We start from the raw sequence: 22,376 nt of genomic DNA, 5'->3' as shown, positions 1-22,376 counted from the left end.
ATCGGCGAGGTTTGTGTCACAGGCTTTTCGAACGCTGTGGTTTTGTAGACCCAGCATTCGTCTCATGATTTGATCTATCCGGGAGTTAAATAGGAATAGAGAGAGAGTGAGCATCTCTGACAGGCACCGTTTTGTGTGCGGAATCTTTTGGAGAGCCCGCGTCCGGAAGTTTGGGAATACAAAGAGCGTATTGTGTTCACGAGCTTCAGGGGCATTAGGGACGAGATAGCTCAGTGGTTAGAGTGTGGTAACCGAAAGGTCCCTGGTTCGAACCCGACCTCTGCCTCTCGACTTTCCCTGTCTAGGCTTGGGAAACCTGGCAGTATCCCAGCCCTCGTGCTTCCTTCTGGTGGCATTGCAGTTAGGCACCGAAAGGGTGTTACAGTCGAACGATTTCCGGGGCATTCCTAGGCGGACTTGTGCTTTCATCCAGTCAAATTTGAATTTCATATCTACGAGTGTTGTTTTACAACGACCTACGTGCAAAAGTACCAAGAGCATATGAATGGATTCTCAACGTGTATACTGTGAGGAAGCCAATGGTTTCATATTACAGTCATCCCCATGTGAGATCCTTTGGATCAAGTCCCCAAGTGGAGACTGATTTGCAGTTCCTTAAGGAATTTTTCGGTTTAACCAACAGAGAACTCCGTTATGATGACTAATTCCAGACGCGGACCACGCCACCTTTCCTGTGGGAAGATGGGTCACGTGACTTGTCGGTAGCACCTGTCAAATACCATCGATAGTTGTTCCATTCCCACTGGTTGTTTTGTTGTGCTTCCAGAGCGCATTCTACACATGCCTAAAATGGGTGTAATTTCTGGATGAAAGTCCTTTGATCTATCAACTGTTCGGGGCATCAGCGAACGTGTGTTAGGTCGTATGGGTCCACTTACACTGCACTACTCTTTCTACAGGTCGTCTTTATCGGCATTTAGCTTATGCCAGTCTCCAGGTTCAGAAACTTGCCGGAACAACGTGACTGTTCAGATTCTAGTCAAATTCGTCACCGTGATCATGGACACACTGGGATACCGGCTCCGCGTTTTGACACTACACATTCTAACAGGGTCATACTAGGGGAAACCAAGCTCATGCATTCATATTAGCACCGGACCCGGCTGTTGACTGGTCATGTGATTGGGGTACGGAGCGTGTGGAATTCGGAATCTTACAATCGGTGACACCACGTTACCATGACGGTGATCCAACGGGCTCACTGTGGACCGGTTCTTTACCATATGCGTGTGTGCACCACATAAATGGCTTTCTGTCATTGGCTGTGTTGATGCAGACTGGTGATGAAACGGGAGTATGGGGTCACAGGGAACGGCCTCATGCGTTTGTGCTTCCAGCCGTTCTTCAAGTTCTCGGTGAAAATCTATGGTCATTGTCGTCATTCTTTACCAGACACAGTAACATCAGTCTTGTCGCTAATAATTCACTAACATGCAGCCACAAATTCACTTAACTATAGTTAGAACCCCGAAGTGAAAAGGAGAGAGTGGGTGAGGGAGGGAGACGGTACCAGCCTATCGCAAACAATTCATGGTAGACATTTACATGCCTCCAGTATTTTCATTCTGACGACGCACGTTTATCTCCTTGTGGTTCTTCCAGCTAACCTGAGTCATAATAACTATCGGGCATGGTCCTATTAAGTATTTAATGGAGCCTTCGCATTCCAGCGGTTGTTTTTAACCGCATCCTTTGATCTGAGCGCTGACAGCCAGAAATGCCGTACTAGTATCCTGGTTCATACGCGTGCAACCCTACTATTGGACTGAACTACATGCTAGAAAGGTCTGCATGCAAACTGCCTGTCTCGTGTTATCCGAAATTTTCCTGTTCGAAGAAAGTGTAGGTTTCCACATAATCGCAGAATTGCTTCAGGACATCATGAAAACGTGAAAACATGGTCGAGCGCTCAGCACAAATGATGTAAGGGCCCCGTCTTACGCCTGAGCTTCACTACATTGAGGATCTTATACCCCAAACCTTGGATCGATAGGCTTGGATCTGTGCTATTTGCAGCTCGCAGGCCAAAGTACGGTCGATCACGTGACTTCTCGAACGCGTGCTCCATTTTAATTGCTGCGTAGCGGTGACTATGTTTGCTCTTTGCTGTCTTGTCACTGAAAAAATGTGTTTGGACGTTCGGCATGCTATTTACTTATCCCTTTATGGAAGAAACTGGTTTCTCCTAGTTATCTTGTCCTCGGTATTTAATGACCACATGACGTTAAAAACAGGCGTCAAACGTTTAGTTGCATTTGGGAATCCGACACTTTTAAGCCGCAGTAATGTCACTTAGGCAACGAACTGACGATATAGATCCATACGTTTGCCCAAACTGCGTTTGTCACTTTTGTGTGTACAGCTTCATCCCATATGCTGAACAATCGTCATAAAGCCTGTTCATATCCTCCTGTAACTTGGACGCCACCTATTGAGTGTTCTTTGTTGAAGGCTACACCAGTATGCATTGATTTTCGTTAAGAGGAGTCATCTGAAGTGGAGCTCGTAATAACTCAGTGATTAAGGCGCGAACATACTGACCGTAGGATCCGTGGTTGGAACCCAACCTCAGCCTTCCCACTGCTGTCGCTTAGGTTTGGGCAACATGGCAGTAGCTCAGCCCTCGTCCCTTTTTTTCAGGTGGCACGGCAGCAGGCACCGAATTAAAAACAGGCGTCAAACGTTTAGTTGCATTTGGGAATCCGACACTTTTAAGCCGCAGTAATGTCACTTAGGCAACGAACTGACGATATAGATCCATACGTTTGCCCAAACTGCGTTTGTCACTTTTGTGTGTACAGCTTCATCCCATATGCTGAACAATCGTCATAAAGCCTGTTCATATCCTCCTGTAACTTGGACGCCACCTATTGAGTGTTCTTTGTTGAAGGCTACACCAGTATGCATTGATTTTCGTTAAGAGGAGTCATCTGAAGTGGAGCTCGTAATAACTCAGTGATTAAGGCGCGAACATACTGACCGTAGGATCCGTGGTTGGAACCCAACCTCAGCCTTCCCACTGCTGTCGCTTAGGTTTGGGCAACATGGCAGTAGCTCAGCCCTCGTCCCTTTTTTTCAGGTGGCACGGCAGCTAGGCACCGAAATGATACTGAACGACTATTATTTTCTACTATTTATCTGAAGTCGATAATGTGTGTGTGTGGATGAAAATGCAACTGTACTGTCGATTTCGAAAGGTTTGACTCCTGATGAACCGGCAAACACCGAACGTATTGAGAGAACCCATGGTAGTCGGAAACGACAAACAAACAAGCGTGGTCAACATGCACTACATACCTTGGGCTAGCACCAATATCAGCGGTGTACTTCTCCGCTCTCCTTTTGCCGTCCGCTATTTAACACATTCATGCACGCACGGTGCGTCTGCTTCCATATTTCCTACCACGATCCAGTTACCAACCGTCTTACTGATTGGTTAGTTGAAGATGGAGGCGAATTACGATGATTGATCAGACGCACTTTCATCGATAAAGTTAATCAATGTTTTCCACAAAACCGCCACTGTCTTGCCTGTCATTTCGCATCAGACACCACTGCCAAAAATGGTTCCTGTATGGCGGTATTAGTGCACAAATCACTTGGCTGGTCATATTGATAATGTTCTAAGGAAGGAACGCATATACTATTTCTGCTCCCGACCTCTAACCGAACTTCACGGAACATCCTAGGAATTCTAAGGTTCATGATGTAAGTACTCACTACACCCGTGGTCAACGCAGTGGTGTTCCCCGTGTTGAACCATGACAGAGAGATTGACTACACTCTTCGAGGAATTGCACGGTATGTGGTTGCTGATGGGGAGCTCTGCAGACGAATGGCTTCACTCCATGTGGTTTCTTCAGAGGGAGAAGGTTATTGTACCGGTATTCAGCGGCCTAACACTGGAACAATACACTTTAGGGCATAACTGAGACGAGGCGAGGATGCGTACTCGATACTTAAGAATCCTAAGCGTAACTACTAAGTCGGTTTCTACTAACTACTATTAACTACTAGTCGGTTTCTATAACCACTCGTTTTGTGATATGAGTGAATGGATCATGGTTCTCAGCACTAACACATTCGAAGCATTCCAGTCTTGCATTCTTAATTATTTTCTCTTAAATGGGACCCACTACATCGTTACCAGCCAGTTGTATGCTTCTCACCACACAGCCGTCGAACAAGCTAACTGAATTCGGCCGGTTGCAACGTCCCGTTACTGAAAGGGGCCCAGGTAAAGTAAACATTCACGATTGCATCCGGCTGCTACAACGCAGTGGGAAACGATCACTAGTCTCCTTTGGGGAGAGGGTCACTTCGTATCGTGTCTGTTGTTGCTCGGCCTACGGCGACCAACCATACTGCTGACTAATATACTGCATTACTATATATTATTATATTTTGTATTCTTATATATATTGTCACTGTTTCATATATACCATATGCTATGTCAATATGCTATGCACTGGTATCCATGGTTCCATCACATCTCGTGATGAGTTGGCAATAAGTTCTGTCACCACCCCTCCACCCCGAGCGTTGGCTTCAATTAGATGTTCTTGTGAACGCTCATAAACATACCTAACCTGAAAGCTGTTCAGTTCCTGCAACGAAATATTCATATTCTAAAAAGATGTTCCTGTAAAGTCTTTTCGAACACCTTACGGTGCATTTTTTAGTCTTCCGACTATGTGTTGGCCGCCAATCCATCCTGTTTATCACTGTCTCATTCAAGCAGTATTGGGATAATACCACTCACGTCTATGTGTGTGTCATCTCAAATGCTCAAACCAGCCAACTGATTTACTGCAGAACGGTTGATCTTCAATAGCGTTACTCATCGATCGTTTTGCTCCGGGATATCATTTGAGATGCGCACTAGATAATAAATCAGATATGTACTTGAAGATCATTTGACCATTTAAGTTCACGCAGCTTTTTCGTTATACATCCTTAACGATGTACGCAAGTTGATGGTTGTGTCGTGTTGGAGGAACGGTTATTCATCAGACCCGGCTAGTTATAGTTCGCACTATTTTTAGGATTATTCCGGAATCAATTCACAATGAGCACCCATAACAGTACAGCTTAAATCTACTGTCGCTCGTGCTCTTCGCAGTTTCGGACAGCACAGTTGTCTGCCTCAGCTTTTCCGAAATACAGGAAATCAAGGGCTGATATAACACCTAGCCTCCGAAGCGTCGTCGACAAACCAACGAAAAATCTTTCAGGTAACATGTCCGTGCGATGTCAAGTCTTCCTCATACAGAGTCAAATCAATCGGCACCGGAATGTTGACAGGGTTTATTCAATGAGCACCTTCCAAAACTCTGGCTTGTCATTCAAGCACAGACCGCCTATAGAGTGCTGTCACTTTAGTTCACTCTGGTTCGAAATCGCAAGAAGCGCATGCTTATCGTTCTCGTGTAGGCTAGAACAATTTTACGGAATAGCGTATGCAATCTCTGCAATGCGTGCCGGTATACATCAAATCTGGTCAAACAACGTTCACCTTCTCCTAACTGCGAACACTAATAGTCTTCAAGTACGCTCATTTCACCGTCTTTTCACCTCGTTTCCCATATTGTATGTTTCTTAATGTTTCACTCGTCCAGGCTAATCCCAACGTTGACGCACCAGCCAACTCCCAAGGCCACCACCTGTGGGTTGGGTGTGTGCTAAAAATACCTGCCATCTGTATGTTGCTTGGGTTTATCGATCTACGCGGAAGCGTGTTTTGCAAAATACACAAATCCCTGCTTGCTTTTATGGGGGAAATATGCCTTCTGGCACGGTTTGTGATGCCGTGGGTGATCACCGTTCCCTTGTTTTTCTTTTGATTGCCTCCGCATTAAGTTCACGTTTTTCGTGCGTTGCCACTGACTGATCGGATGCTGCACCTACTGACTCTACTGATGGCCTATTTGTGGTCTGTTTGTTCCTGCATTGTTTTGTGAATAAACCTGGCAATTTCTTTTTTTCCCCTCTGTCACAAATTTATTTGTCTCATGCGTTATCATGTAGGCAGACATAGCCTCCCGGAGGATTCGCTGATGAATTCGCCTAAGTCGGTACAGCATGACCGCTGGTGGTTTACAGATTTGTCCTCCAAAGCAACATTTATGGATCGCGTTATGTCTGATCGTTTCTGCATTCAGCGACCAATGCATTATTGCTTGTTGTTTCCTGTTCGAGATAACTTTATGAGCGCGCTGTTATTAGTGTTTGGTGTGCTGGGTCAATGAGACGTACTCACATGTGTCGCGTGGCGCCTGCCTTTCCAACTATTCCGCTTTTATTTTACAATACAATTGGTATTTTGATCAGATCCACGTAGAGATCTCGAACCAGTGAAATTACTTCAACTCCACTCTATAAGTTAGCAGTCCATGCCGGGTAGATAAATGGATTCTCTAGTAGTCTTTACTTTGCAAGACGCTGACGAAAGTCTCCTCTCTAGAAAGCTATTCAACCCATGCTCTTGCATTCTGCGGGACACTGTAACGTGTAATCTATTATGCCTCAAGCCGTTTTTTCTACAAGCCAGTTCCTTTCAAGTCTTTCCTAATCCAAGGTTTCCCAAATGTGAACAACCAGGACTCCCGAACGTTAGTTCCTCTAGTATCTGGATCGCTGTCCCACTTTCCACAGGTTGTCTGGTTAGGTGTGTGTTTTTCTAAACAAAGGGGGTCGGTTCACATCTTCGGTTTTGAAAAACGTACCTGCTTTGTTTTCTTCCCTGTTGCATCCCACTTCATTTCCTTCCCTCTAAGGCAGGTCACCACAAGGAGAGTGTTTGATTTATCTTTGGGGTGGCCCATCCTCGAATGCCTTCGAGTGACTTCGGTTTCATCTTTAGTAGATGTGTTTGACCTTCACATTCTCCTTTATTCCTCGTTCATTTAGTTCTATGGCTAGCGACAGTCGGTCGCTGACGCTCAGAGTGCATTTACCTGAAAAACGGCTCACGAAGATGTTGGCTTTCGACGCGCAAATGACCGTGGCTAAAGCTTGTGAACATATACGGAATCAGTTGCGTGAATTCGAACTCACAGGAAGCGGTGAGTTATATTCCTTTTATGACTGTATGAGCTGTGTTGATGAGCGATTCTCGGTCCGTACATGATTGTTATCGACAGCTGACTGAATCAACTTAACTTCAGTGGATTTGAACCGGGAATGGTGAGCTCAATAGGCTGTGGGTAAAGACCTACAAATTCTACTTTCTACTGATTTGGATTATCTCCCATTCGTTGTGGTTCCAGTTGAACTTTAACCATTTTTTGTCAGGGAAAGTAACCCAACTGGATAGCCGTAACATGGAGTTTGTTGAAGGTCTCTAGCGTTGGATTTCAGTAAGGGGACTGGAGGATTCCGATGGGAATCTTAAACTCACACACACAAACGTATCGAGATGCCTCAGCAGTCACGTGTGAATTTACTGACAGAAAGATCCGTGCTTTGAACCCAATCTCTGCATCTCGACTGCTGCTTTTTGGACTTGGGCACCATGACGGTATCACACATCTCACGCTTCCTTCGGGTGGCATGATGGCTAGACGTCGGAAGCCTGCTACAACTGAGAGATTTCGATATCCGCCACAGGAAGTCATTGTTGTTGTTAACTTAGGACATTGTGAGCCGTAGCAGTGTTCAAGCACACAAGAAAACACGTGGGTCCCTGCTCCAGCTTTTGATGCAGGCTTTGCATCAAGACTAACGGGTTCTCACGGATTGTGCTGCTCAAGCGCTGCTTTTACAATTGTGCTTGTAGAGCCATTAGTCCAGCTATGTGATCTATACGGGCATTCGAGTGTGCGACGCCGGCTTTAATCAAATTCACTAACTCTCGATTTAGCCATAAATGAGGTATCGCAGTTCTACCTTAGCGCAACAATAGGTAACAATGGTCACCTTCGTTTAAATTATTCAAAACTACTCGGGTTAGTCGGCAATTCGGTGGGTCACCATGCGTCCATTATTCATCATCATCATCATCATTGTCAGCTGTAGTGACCGCGTATTCGTCGTGCAGTGGTTGTAGCTGCCGCAGTTTCGTTCACCGATGATTTGGGGGGGGAGGAGGTAGGTAGCTGCGCATTGCAGGCGGGAGCTGATAAATTGGTGCATAAATCCAGCACTGTCAGTGGGCTGTCAAGTGGGGGTTGGGGTTGGAAAAGGAGTTATGCATTGAAGGCACTAGCTTTGATGCATGAGCGCCATTGAGAGCGCGACTGGACCATGTCTGACAATGTCTCCAGCCGTTGATGTGGCCCGTCTCGGGTTCCCCATCCAGGAAGACGGCAATTACCAGTGCAGCTGAGTTTGCTTGTAATGGCTTTCACACTTCGCTGCCAAGTAATTGTTCGACCGCCTCTGGCTCTCTTCTACCCTTCACGTGGTTGTGTGAAAAGAGCCCTTCGAGGAAGTCGGTCGACTGGCATACGCAGCACGTGGCCAAGCCAGCGCAACCTGTGCAGTGTGATCAGTTCATCTATCGACAGACTTTCCCTTCTTAGGACAACGGTAGGTTCTGTCAAATCGCAAGTATTTTCCATCCGATTAGGTTGTTTTTCTGGTCACCAGAAGGGGCATATTGCATTCCTCTCAATTGAGGGCGCTGATCAAGCGAGAGAACCCATCCTGGAAAAGTGGATCCCTATGTGTTGAAACATTTAGGTAGTAATTTGTTGGTGGCCTGTTTATATGGAATGCCATGTACCGTAGAACCCAGATTGGCATCAGTGCCAGCCAGAAACCGTACGAATCCGGTTAATCGCCTGCAAACCAGGCGCCGGTTGGCGAGTCGTCGACTTCCCGCTCACTGGATGGTTGGTCTACTGGGCGAGCAACCGGGAGCACTTATGTGGAGAGTGTTGTTCTCCTTGATTCATATCCTTCAAAAAAACCAACCATTTTAAATAAACTAAATTATTCTGACGCATAGTTTGTGATGCACCTCACCTCTGCAAAGTGTAAAGTGCTGCTACGAGACTGGATGGGATCAAATCCGAACCTCATGCTTGCAGACAAGCCAACCGACGTGGTAGATAGATTAGTTTATTTGGGCAGTTTGGATGTTGCCATCTCTCTTCCGTTAAAATTAATCATGACATCTCATTCTCAACGTATAACTTTAAATAATATATTAATAATTGTTCAACCATAGAACTTATTTAAGTACAATTTGGAAAAGGCATTAAATAGGTTGTCCAAACCTAGACAGGATCAATTGGAAAGCCAAGGTGGACTCGAATGGCACACATTACGACCATTAGTTTTGCTCCCCAACCACTGGGCTATCCCGAGCTTTTCTAAGCGTGTAGATTTTTCGGGTACTAAAACATTTCAAGCAGACTAGCTTCCAGCGAACAAACGCAACTCCGCCATTCAGCGCAAAATCATGAACCAGTCTTGCCACCTGGTCATAGCAATCCTACTGCTATTGATCGTGATAGTTAAAGCGATCCACCCTGAATAATATCTGATAATCGTTAAACCTAGACAAAAATATTGTCCTGAAAGTATGCTTAGTCATTGCCGAGACAGTGCGTCGATGGTCCTGTCATCTCGTGTCATGGTAATTGCCCGGGTACGTAAATTGTCCGTGAAAGAAGAGCGCAACTTTTTGGCTGATTGCCTTGCAGTTTTCCTGCATTACATCCCGTTTACTTTCTTTCATAGCACGTGGGTTGCGGCCTACCGTGCCATTGTGATTTTATGAAGTACAGCTCCTGTCTCTAATACAAATCGCATGCTGACCTAATGGGTCACTACCGCTGTTCTTGACAAATAAAACATTTATTCTGAGAGCTATTGAGGACTGTTACTCTCGTCATCAGTTCTGAGTGAATACAATTAATTCTGTCGTTTGTAGCGTTTAACGCCTTGACCTCACCTCACTGCCATGTACTTCAGTTTGACCTTAACAATAATGTTTATGCAATGATAATACATTGACCGGTTCAAAAGGACAGCTGCCTGAAGTTTGGCTCTTGAACGCATGCAAGGGGATTGCTGACACGAAAGAAAAAGACAAAAGTTCGCATGATTATTTCGCAAATTTGGGACATTCCACCAAGTTTAGTGAAATTAGAGCAAATGTTCCCCGCACTGAGTTACGGTTCCGTTGTCAGGCACACCCAGTGCTAATGAATTACACAATCTCTTTGGCATCCATCGGTTCTTCCTGAGAAGTATGGCAATTTTTGACTGATGGGTCCGGTCAGTAATCATCTCAATAAAGGTAAATTGTTCTTTTCTGAAAGTTGTTTCGAGATCCCTCCTTCATGATAACCGTGTCTACTGTGTGTCCCATCTCCATCCCCTGAGTGAACTTACGACATGAAATTCTGGCATCTTGCACGCGCTTTCATACCCAACTGAGCTGTATGTCTGGTAACGAGTAAACTTAACTATCATTGTCTTTCTATTTTGTATTTTGGCTCGAAAAAAACAGTCCGTCTTTCACAATGGGTTGCGTTGTTCTTTTCTGAAAGTTGTTTCGAGATCCCTCCTTCATGATAACCGTGTCTACTGTGTGTCCCATCTCCATCCCCTGAGTGAACTTACGACATGAAATTCTGGCATCTTGCACGCGCTTTCATACCCAACTGAGCTGTATGTCTGGTAACGAGTAAACTTAACTATCATTGTCTTTCTATTTTGTATTTTGGCTCGAAAAAAAAAACAGTCCGTCTTTCACATTAAATGGGTTGCGTTCGTTAAGATGTGTACAGTAGACAACAACCCTGCTTGATGAACAAGGAGCCCGTGTGTTGGATCAAGAAACGCCATGTTAGTTAATCTCACCCTTCAGGCCAAGGGGTTAGGCGAATGTTCACCCTGGCAAAGACACCTGCAACACTGAATTCTGCATATTATTCTGCTCATCTACGGTGTGTCACTGAGTTTTTCCCGCCCGACATCGTTTTGGAGAGGCAGCTTCCTACGGGCTTATTTAATTTCCCACCGAACTTGTGGAAATATACCCTCAAGCACTCAGTATTGTAATATCAAACTAACATTTGATCTCCCGGAAATTCACACAGGCACCCGTCTACTCTTGCAGTACATTTCAACCAATGGTGTGTGTTACCTCTTCAACCCCTGACCACAGTTGATGCGTTTCCGATCGTAGGTCACAGCATATGAAAATACCTGCAACACTGAATTCTGCATATTATTCTGCTCATCTACGGTGTGTCACTGAGTTTTTCCCGCCCGACATCGTTTTGGAGAGGCAGCTTCCTACGGGCTTATTTAATTTCCCACCGAACTTGTGGAAATATACCCTCAAGCACTCAGTATTGTAATATCAAACTAACATTTGATCTCCCGGAAATTCACACAGGCACCCGTCTACTCTTGCAGTACATTTCAACCAATGGTGTGTGTTACCTCTTCAACCCCTGACCACAGTTGATGCGTTTCCGATCGTAGGTCACAGCATATGAAAATACCTGTTCACTCCTGTCTCTCTCTCCCCCCCCCAGTTCTAAACGCAACATCATTATTTATAGCGTGGTCGGACGCATCTAATCAATATGCTGCACGTATTATTTATACGGTGACTGCAACAGCTGCTCTAGTCTATGTCTCGGATAAGCCGAACCACTCTTTGTTTATGGGCTTAGTTCACCCGGTTTGCGACGGCCTGTCCCTATTCCCTGCCAACAAGCTATTGTTTTTATTCGGCAGCACTGATCAACCACCCATTGTCCTGCACAGCTCACTTGCTTTTTTGCGATGAAGTGGGTCCACTTTAATCCAGCACTTGAACAACTTATTTTGGACTGGAAAACTCCATTCCAACTGTGAGGTTGTGAGTACTTGAGATCTGTTGGTAAACTTTTCCTTACAGCTGATTTGCTGCTAACGTGTTACTTACTTGAACTGAGTAGTGTCGGCGGTATCACTCATCGTGTATCTGTTGTCTGTATGCTTGCTTCTTACATGAGATCATGTGTACCTTCTCCTTTATTTCAGCCAAAGATCACGGGCTTTTCTTGCCCCATGAGGATAACAAGAAGGGTCTGTGGCTGGATAACTCACGAACACTGGAGCACTATATTCTGAGAAATGGAGTAAGTTGTTCTTTGCACAGATTTGGCTCCGCTGAATGATTTTCGCCAAATTTCTGACCATACAGTAAACCCCCCTCCCTACAGCGACAACTTCGCTGTGGTCGGTCCTTTGTGTGCGTTTCCACCACTCTGGGTGCAATGGTTTGGGCAAATCCTCTGTGCAATTTTCCTTCGTCAGGACTAGAGTATAAATGTATATCTTATACCGAGGTGCACTGCGTTTAACGAGCACTCACAGACCACACTGCGCGCATTGAATTCCATGCCTCACTAGTTCTGTCAGAATTTGTTGCAGAGTTTTTACTCCATGTACCCGAATACGTTCGTTGATTGTCAGACGTGACTTGCATCCTTCACTCCGTGTTTTTTACTTCACCGATGGTTAACTCCGGTAGATTTACGCTTCTGTGTTCGATTTAAACACCAGTACCGTTTGTTCATCAAATTTCGCTCTCTTGGAAAACAGATGAGCTGACCAGTGGTATTCACTGTTTTTCTTGTCTGAGGGCTACAACAGAGTTTTAGCTGGTAGACTAAGCAGCATTTTGTCACTTTTCGTACTTTCCACACAGATAAGTACAAGCTTTTCTGGCAATAAACGCGCTAAAAAAATGTAAGAATCTCCAGCACTGATTTCAAGGACAACCACAACACAACTGTCATCACAGATGTCGGCAGTGTGGCTCACCTTCGGCTAAGTTTCTATCGAAGATCGCCACACTGCCTGTTGATTTTTCTACGGCAAAATTTTAAGAGCACTCGTGATTCTTTGTAACAATCGAAGAACCATAGGATGCATGCTGTATGTTGATTTCGGTGGGAACACGGGACCAGCAATGCTGAAGTTCGTCGAATGGTATTCGGGAAAAATAGCTAACCCTCGATAGATGAACTGATCACACTGCTTAGGTTGCGCTGGCTTGGCCACGTGCTGCGTATGCCAGTCGACCGACTTCCTCGAAGGGCTCTTTTCACACAACCACGTGAAGGGTAGAAGAGAGCCAGAGGCGGTCGAACAATTACTTGGCAGCGAAGTGTGAAAGCCATTACAAGCAAACTCAGCTGCACTGGTAATTGCCGTCTTCCTGGATGGGGAACCCGAGACGGGCCACATCAACGGCTGGAGACATTGTCAGACATGGTCCAGTCGCGCTCTCAATGGCGCTCATGCATCAAAGCTAGTGCCTTCAATGCATAACTCCTTTTCCAACCCCAACCCCCACTTGACAGCCCACTGACAGTGCTGGATTTATGCACCAATTTATCAGCTCCCGCCTGCAATGCGCAGCTACCTACCTCCTCCCCCCCCAAATCATCGGTGAACGAAGCTGCGGCAGCTACAACCACTGTACGACGAATACGCGGTTACTACAGCTGACAATGATGATGATGATGATGGTAGACTAAGCCTACTTAGTTGCCATGCGAATGACCACTCCTTTCTCCAGTCGAATCTAGTTCGGCCCATTCTGATGTTCCAGTTGAATAGCATCGTCCACTTTTCAACGCCTACGTTTGAGATCCACTGCTCCGCCCTTCCTGTATGCGATCTGATGCAGTTGATGTCTTCTGTGGTACAGGAGATAGATCAAACATAGAACCCATGTGCTACAGTTCCATTATCCTCGCATGGTCTTGGCTGCAGCACCCTTTCGGTGCTTAGCTGCCGTCTGAACGGAAGGAGGCATGGGGGCTGGGATGTTGCCAGGTTGCCCAAGCCAAAACAGGAGCAGTCGACTCGAACCAGAGACAATTACTCAGGTCGTTCGTTTTACTGATTATGATTGACCAGACCAGTTCGCCTTTCCACAGTGCCTGCATTATTGTATTCACATCTGTAGTTCGCTTATCTTTTTTGAAGGGTATGCGTAAGCTGTACACCAACTCGCATACTTGTCCGTCAATCAGAGAGGTTATTTCGTGTTTGTTATGCATGCTGGAGGATGTCAATTATCTCCCAGCTCCGCCTCATCGTCGTATTGTAAAATCGTGAGAACCGTGTCATTTTTTTGCACCTTAGAGCCTCGTCTGTGGTTCCCAGTGCAGCCTGGCTAGAGAGGTAAAGGTTGCTGTGTGAAGAAAAGCGTACAGGGAAGGACAGGGAATGCTGATAGAAAGTTTACCGACCATATTGTTGATATGAGACACGACCCACTGAGAAACGCTGCCATATCAAGAGCTGTTTCCAGTCATTGATGACGGTTATCAGTATGAAGAATGACCTTTGTATACAATTTTTGCCCACCGTTTTGGAGTCTCTAAGCCTCGTCATGCTACATTGACCGCTTGCGCGTAAAGGCAGATGTTTCTAGGGTTCATAAACAGGAACTATCCTTTCGAAAACTTCTGGACGAGAGCTAAGCCATAAGGGAAGCCAGGATGTCTGTCCTCTGGCGGATTAATGTATTCCTTTCCGTGACGATTTCTTTCCAATTCCTGTATACCTCTTCGCCCCAAGAATCATGAGGGAGAAAGATTTCTGCATGAAATTTAGCTTGCGTTTCCTAACAGTGAATTTTCTAACTAGAGTCGATAATTGATTTCCCTAAATGGGAATGTCATACCTGTTGTTTATTCAGGGAAGTCAAGTGTCTCACAATTCCCGTTAAAGCTGACTTCCTCCCCTTTTTGTTCCCATAGGACACGGTTCAGTACCGCTATCGAAATCGCTGGCTGTACATTCGAACGATGGCCGGAGTGCAGAAAAAGTTGTTAGTTGATGATAGCCAAACAGTGGCCGAACTGATGCGCAAAATATGCTCGTCCATGGGTAAGCTGTTCGTTTCCTCTTGTGTCCACCGCTCGCTGTTGCGACTATCACTGCGTATGGTCTTATTTCGTATTCCTATCTACACACCCACGCCGGGAAGTTTCGTTCGCGTGTGCGTTTTTCATGTGTGTCTGCGTACATTCGATTTGCTTGTGCGTGGTCAGTGGATACGGTCCTATTGAACAATCATAGTTAGCAGCTTCACGCCTGGTATCCAAACTGGCTATCTGCAAACTCGTCATGATTAACTCAGCCACGATTTGCTAGCTAGTCCAGGCACTTGAGTACCAACAGAATATACTAACTATTGTTAGCTATTGTTGTCGTACTACTCGGGATGTCGGTTGTGGGGAATGAAAGCCGTTGCATTCAATTTACATCACAGTTTGGTATACGAAAATCGCTGACCAGTCTGCACATATCTACACCGAACACGGCACTAGTTGTTGATTTGACGACAACTTTTGCTATCCAATTCGGTGGCGCTCTGTTGAACCCACCGCTCAGATAGCTTTATTCTTTTGTAAGAAAGAAAAGAAATTGTCCAGCTGTAGCACCCTTTCAGTACCTAACTGCCATGCCATCCGAAGGTTGCAAGAGGGCTGGGATACCGCCAGGTCGTTCAAGCCTGGGCAGGGGAAGTCGAGAGGCAGAGGTCGGGCTCGAGCCACGGACCTTCCAGTCAGTAAATTCGCTCTCTAACCACTTGAGCCATCTTGGACGAGATGGCCCTCGGGCAACCCTTGGGTGGCATGGCAGTTAGGCACCAAGAAGGTGCTAAAGCTGAACGATTTTTTATTCTTTTGTGTCCCTGTACACACAGGGTTCGTCATTTTCGCAGACCTCTTCAGGTCTTGCTGTTACCGCACTATATCTCATCCCTGGCAACCAATATCTTCAACCTTTCACCTCGCGATAAAGTGTACAGTTGGTAGAATTACAACATATACCTAATTCTGACAAACTGATACCTACTCTTATAGAGGTTTCTCTGTGGTCATATTCGAAACATAGAATATTTTCAGACCTGAGTTTTTATTAGGCTATGCCATAGTATCCCCTTCTTGTAGTCCCCCCCCTTTGGTGAGCATTCTCCCGCTAACACAATCTCCTAGTTCTCCTAATCGATGAATCTCTGTCGTTGGAGAATCAAACAGTAAAACTAGTTTTTTTATGGTGATGGCGGATTTGCTTACCGGGCCGACTAATTCATCACTCCTGAGAACGATGGGTCGAAGCTCAGTTCAATAGCACAGAATGCATGATAAGGGAACTAGCTAATATGGTCAAGTCCCTACGATCTGTGCTCGAGTTCAGGTTCTCTCAAGTTTATTTGTTGTGATAAAAACAAACGATGCTGTAGGCGTTTCTACCCTCCTAACCGGTGATTTCGAAAGTCATCAGCATTATGAACTGTATCTGACTACGGTGATGCATTACAACGTCGTCTGAGAGCATTCAGCAGTCACGTGTGTTATAATTCTGCCTCCTCAAACGTGGTGATTTTGGTGTGTACTAGTCGGGTAGTGGTAACATACCCATCTGGTATATCTGATCCCGCAAATCGAAAATGGACAGGGCAAGAGATGTGTACTATTGACGAGCTTGGATTAGGGAGAAACTCCAGTCCAGCGCAATGCCTTTAGTGTGGACTCCCCGGAATACTGACGTCATGACAAGAGGAGGATTAATCGGACGAGGGTAAACACAAGCTTTTCGGACCCTGTGGCACACAGACTAGTGGACGATTCCGTATAACTTCTTTGTAATTGTTCAATGATTATTGCGGAAATCATGCTGGGTGGGCTACGATTTCACTCAGAGTCAGTCATCCAGATTTGAGAATGCATTTCGGCAGCCACCATACAACTCCTGCAGAACATAATTGAATACTGTCAGGTTTGAGCTGAGCGTGGACAATGTCAATCCAGCTGTTTCGTCGAGATTCGCACTAAGAACATTCCAGTCGAAAGGCCGTTCCGATGTGAGCTCAGTTGTCAGTCTTCACGTGAACTGTTTCAATTCATTCATTCTCCCAAGAGGCGAAGGGTGAATGGGAGTTTTCCGTCTCCCTGAGACATTAGGTCTCTCTTCTTGGGCTGCCATGGTGTGATACACTCGCCGTGTTCCACAATAAAGTAGTGAGTCACTCGTTGGATAAGAATTAAGACGATCTAACTGGAACGTATACAATGAGGATAGGGCTCCGGACGTGAGCGCCAGGTGTTTGACGATAATCTACTGTTGGGAAGTGAAAACAATAAGTTATAACCTGATTGCCCACGGCGTACTGGTTGGGTGAGCGAATCGCCGGTGTCAGATATAACGTTTGTCTAATTATGCGTACAACCGTGTGTTCCCGTTACTGTAACCCCGGGCAACAGCATTTTTGGAGAACAGGAAAGAAAAAATGGATGATCTCCATACGAAAAAAGTTAGTGTGCACAAAGATGGGGCTTTCCACATCTTTTGCAGACAGATTGTCGATACCATGTAGGCGGGTATCATTCTTTCCTCCATGGCAATGCACGTGCTAGCCCAAAAACCGATAGATTATATTCACTGATGGAGTGATTGTCCTTCGGTGGAAATCGGTCAGTGTTTGGAGCGTGAATTCACTTCTAGGACTGTCCGTGGTTCGAATCCAACCTCTACATCTCGGCTGATCCTGTCTAGGCTTGGGCAACTTGGCAGTGTCTCAGCCCTCGTGCTTCCTTCGGGTAGTATGGCAGTTGGGCGCTGAAAGGGTTTTATAGCTGAACGATTTTTAAAAAAAATTTCACTACTGCCCTCGGTTGGGGAAGCACCGTTCTCGTCGCCAGTAGACCTCTGTTCTAATCAGTGAGGTGTATCTCAGAAGTATGATCTCACCTTGTCTCTCCTCAGGATTCTAATTCGATCAGTCAAACAGGTGATAGGGAATCCATGTTTCGGAATGCGCGGAAGACGAAGGCTCACATTAAAAAAATCTTCACAGTTACTGTGACTTTTGTTGGAATGATGTCTCTTGATTCGCTTCGAGGCAGCCCGAACACAAGTGTTTGTATCCCCACCACGTTTGTTTTCCGTTTATCGCTCTGTATAAAAAATGTCAGTCAAACAGTTTCAACTTTTCGTTAGAAAAGTTTCCGAACGAGTTCACTGAACGAAAAACTGAGTTAATACTACGACGAAAATTTGTTTACTGTTTGCACTGACGAGACTGGCTGAAAGTTGGCGAAATTGCCTCTGCAAGATTGGTGGACACTCAGCGTATAGTCGAGAGCGGTCGACCCAGTGTGGTGATCGTGATGGGGGCTCTCATCATTCCAAAGAAGTGTGAGCGTTCCCGTCGGGGATTGTTTAATTTGACTAATTAGACTAAAATAGAACGAACATTGGTTTGTACAGCTAACAGATACATTTCTGTCTTAACAGAAACTGCACAGCCCCAATTTAATCTGATTACACTTTACTCCGTACATCGCACAGTCTGCCCCTATTTTTCCAAATGCATGTTTGCAAGCTTAGACAGAAGCTCTCGGTCAACTGTACATTGTGCATTCTGGTTGTGCTACAGAAAGCAGGTCTTGATGCATTAGACAAATGGATCTAACGCAAACACTGTGGGTTAAACAGCACACCATCCAAGCCCTAGTGTTTTCCGCTTACTAATACCACTACTAATCTTTCAGCTGTAATGCCCTCTCGGTGCTTATCGTTCACGCCAACCAAAGGGCGCACGAGGGCTGAGATGCTTTCAGGCCGTCCGAACCTAGATAAGAGCAGTCGAAATGCCAAGGTCCCGTTCGAACTACAGGCCTTGCGATCTGTAAGTTCGCGCCTTAGCCACTAATCCAGCTCTCATAGATTCACCGGGCTCATTCAGTAATTGTAAAAGCTAGAAAAAGCACGCCTTTGTTACTCTTGATGTTGTGATACCTCCTTCACGGCTGCTGACAAATGAAGTTCTTAGCTAGCAGACTGGTTTACTAACGTTCAATTCCGCTCAGACAAAATATCAAAGGTGAATGACTTCGACAAACAATTATTTGCATATCACCTGGGATTTTACGGGAGACTCAACTGAATATCTCGTTTATGGTATTCTTCAACCGAATGTGCTGCACAAAGGCCGCTTCATGTTTCAGTTGGCACGATATTTGAGATATCGCAGTATATTTTCATAAAACTCACTGTCGATACCTTTCCAATGTGGGTTCAAGAAAAACATAAGTTTGATGGAAACTCGGGGACTGCGTCTACGTGATGAGCCCCAAGAAGGGCGAGACCGTTCATGGGGTGTCGAAGAGTTTTCAGCAACCTTGTGCGTTGTCTTCTTTATGAAGATGTTTACAGTTCGGAGTATAACATTCGCAAAACAAGAAATATAGACAGGTTGTGCTTGCGTACATTGTGGGCAAAGCTGTGTCATGTGGAGCACGCGCTCTGCAAACGTTGTTACACTCCCCGCAAACAGAGCTCAGAATAAATCGCCTGTATTTCGGTTGAACCTTTTCTAGCCTACTTTGTCAACCGAACTTCCACCTACTCTTTTGTCCCGCTGTTTTTCCTTACATCTCACAGGGATCTATAATCATGATGAGTACTCACTAGTTCGTGAGCGGGACGAAACTGATCGAAGCCAAACTCTACGCAAAGGGACCACTGGGGCTGGAACCCTTGGTCGTGATCAGGACAAAATGGAGAAACTGAAGAGAAAACTTCATACGGATGATGACAGTGAGTTTCTTTCGGCATACAAGCACCACGTTTGATCAATACGTCAACATGCTTTGTCATTAAGGCTGAGGTCCTAGGTCTACTCAGTGTGTTTGAGTGTCTCATCACAGTATAACGAAAACCCCTTGACGATAATCGGTCACAAGACTAGTCTCTGTTGGAGGTTACCTCTCCCTGGAGGGATCACGGGCTAGTTCTTGGCTGATAGGGAGCACCAGTGTGGGCCCTCCACAGGTTTTATTTTTCTTCATTGAAGTATTTCCTCAAGGGGACGACTTTACAGTGCTTTTTATACTTTCTCCATCCTCTAATTGACCGCACCCCCAAGTTTGTGTTCCTAGCTTTTACCTCGGATTTTCCCGTAGATTTACAGGGCACCAGACTTAGGTCACATCAAGTCATACTTTGACAGTGTCTTTAAACTCCTGGTCGCTGTGAGATCTCTTCATGGTTTTGCTTCTGAACCGCAAAAGTCCAGCGACATGACAGTGAACAAATGCAGTTAAGGAATGCTGACATATTAGACTTCTATTTGGTACCACCTGACCGATGAGGTACCTTCTAAACCTGTTCCATCGTGGAGCGGATATTGGCTGTTCAAATTTTTATGTATAGGTAGGACTAGACAATCGCTCAACCCCCCTCTAAACTGCACACTGCTGGTTTCGCCCTGATTCGGGCTCCTCGGGCTGGTGTGTTCGCTCAGAATGAGGCTGATTTTTCAAGTAACGCTGGCGTTGTTCATTTTGCCCGTAGGCCTTATCAGGAGTAGGATAGGGTTCAGGTGTCTATGTACCGACCTGTCAGACAGAAAAGAGACGTCGCTATTCCTGTGTAAACTTGTTCTCGTTCCAGAGCCTATCACTTAACCCTGTCACCCTCGTTTGAATCCTTATGAGGTACTGACGTGATTTCTGGTGAACGTGTTCTGCGCATGCTTTATCCGTATCAGGAGAATGTCTGCATGGAATACCGTTCACATCAAGACGTCCCCTGATGTTATAAACCTCAGTTCTCACGATGATTTTTCAGTTGTTATCGCAGTTCATAAATAAACCTTTAGCTGTTAACGTAGTAGCTGGTGCGTGAAACCTCAACGCCGCGTTACGTGTGCCCGTAAAGAATCTGAACGGTTCTTCCCCATAGCTGCTCACCCAGTAGCCACAATGCATATATTATTCGGAATACTTAATCATTTTAGGCTTATCCCATAAGAACCTCTCTATGAACAGCGTTCTTCCACTTCTGGGGGGACTTCGTTTGGGAGACTGTTTAGTTCCTTCAGGATGGTGCTCCATCACATTACACTCGGATTATGCCCTAATACGTCAGCGGAGCATCCGCAGGTGAATCAGCCGAGGAAGTCATTGAAGAGGTAATCAAAAAACCGTCCAGTTGCACCATCCTTTCGGTACCTAGCTACCACTCGAAGGAAGCACGAAGGGTGCAGTAGTGCCAAGTTACCCAAGCCTAGACAGGGAAAGTCGAGATCCAGAGATCACGCTCTAACCACTGAGCAAACCACCGGATCCGATCCCTCTAGATTTCGTTTTTAACTAGCCGAGAGAGCAACAAAGCTTGGTAAAATAGGCGCCTGGAATGAGTACCACAATAGTGCGCCACCAGCAACTCTATAGCACATGTCGTGCGAGGAAGATACCGATGGACCTTCTGAACTTCTGCTTTCTTATAAAACTATACTTATTTCGATGTTCAAAGGGGGCATTATTGTTAATCTGTTCACAAGTTACCGCTTTTTTCAGATGCTGGAATATTGCTTTCTTTGGTTCTAAGATGGTCCCGTCAGTAGATGAACCACTTAGTTGTTGCTACTTTTCCAGTAATTAATCGAGTGTAGACAGAAGTAATTCTTATAAGCTTTTGAGCATCTGGCTTACCTCTGCTATCCAACCTCCAGGTATCCTCGGATTACGACACGGTTGTGGGATTTATCTCACACCGACCGAATCGGTTGACTGGGCCACCAACTGATACGCACAAGACAGCAGTACACGACAAGTATTTAGTCAAGACCGTTATGCTTAGCCACAAACCCATGCTCCTGAGTGATCTCACACATAAGGTTTTCGATTGCTTGTCATGTCGGTTCATCTAACATGGGTAGAACGTTGCCTTGTTGATAGAGTTTCAGCGCACCATGCTTCGGAAACCTGTGAATATGTTGGTAAACTGTCATTTTGTCGCTACTGTCAGAATGAGGGCAGTATACTTAAGAAAACCATAATTCAACCCTTGCATCACTTTCATTTGAACAGTAGTCTTTGTCCCCTGATCCAATCATTCTGGTGAATCTACCTACACCAAAGGGGTTGGGAAGCACTGGACTCTTATTAGAACTCATCTGCGTGGGTTTGAACCGCGGACATCTGACATGCAAGGCGAAGCTGTTAGCCCTCCTGTTCCACCAGCACACACTGGGCGCATCCGAAGCTTCATGCCTGAACAGGCGAACATGTTCACACTTGAATGGTGTGACCGATTGGACCGATGCCTCGGAACAGTGACTGGTCTATTTGGATCGATCGATTGTATTAAAAGCCCTACAGTGAAGAGAAGAGAAAAAGAGTGGGTGAGGGAGGGGACCTAGTGCTGGCCTATGTCAAGCATACTGAGGTGCCTACACCTCCAACCGCTCAATCAGACAATCTGGAAAGAAACTGACAGCACGAACGCCACTGACATCGCCTAGCCGCCATTTCTTGCAACGTCTCCAGCCAAGCACAGATGGGGTCACGGGGACCCCATCCTGGGAG

General features: G+C 45.6%; 2 protein-coding genes across 2 annotated transcripts in view; one reads left to right on the top strand and one right to left on the bottom strand.

Annotated features, from left to right (window-relative positions):
• Window positions 1-22,376, top strand: part of T265_04735 (hypothetical protein) — a gene marked incomplete at both ends in the record, with an annotated part of 132,107 nt that overhangs the window by 14,796 nt on the left and 94,935 nt on the right. The window contains 5 exons of the mRNA XM_009169548.1: window positions 6,887-7,085; window positions 12,013-12,110; window positions 14,751-14,880; window positions 18,624-18,691; window positions 19,383-19,602. Of these exons, the coding sequence (XP_009167812.1) occupies window positions 6,887-7,085; window positions 12,013-12,110; window positions 14,751-14,880; window positions 18,624-18,691; window positions 19,383-19,602 (715 nt within the window). The remainder of the gene's footprint in view (window positions 1-6,886; window positions 7,086-12,012; window positions 12,111-14,750; window positions 14,881-18,623; window positions 18,692-19,382; window positions 19,603-22,376) is intronic.
• On the bottom strand, window positions 1,104-1,403 carry T265_04736 (hypothetical protein; the record flags this gene model as incomplete). The annotated part of the gene is made up of 1 exon (XM_009169549.1): window positions 1,104-1,403. The coding sequence occupies one exon, from the start codon at window positions 1,401-1,403 to the stop codon at window positions 1,104-1,106; it is 300 nt and encodes a 99-aa protein (XP_009167813.1).

This window comes from Opisthorchis viverrini, assembly GCF_000715545.1.
Source record: "Opisthorchis viverrini unplaced genomic scaffold opera_v5_79, whole genome shotgun sequence".
NCBI classification, from domain to species: Eukaryota; Metazoa; Platyhelminthes; class Trematoda; order Opisthorchiida; family Opisthorchiidae; genus Opisthorchis; species Opisthorchis viverrini.
The sequence above is the reverse complement of the archived record's forward strand: the minus strand, read 5'-3'. Positions and strand labels throughout refer to the sequence as shown.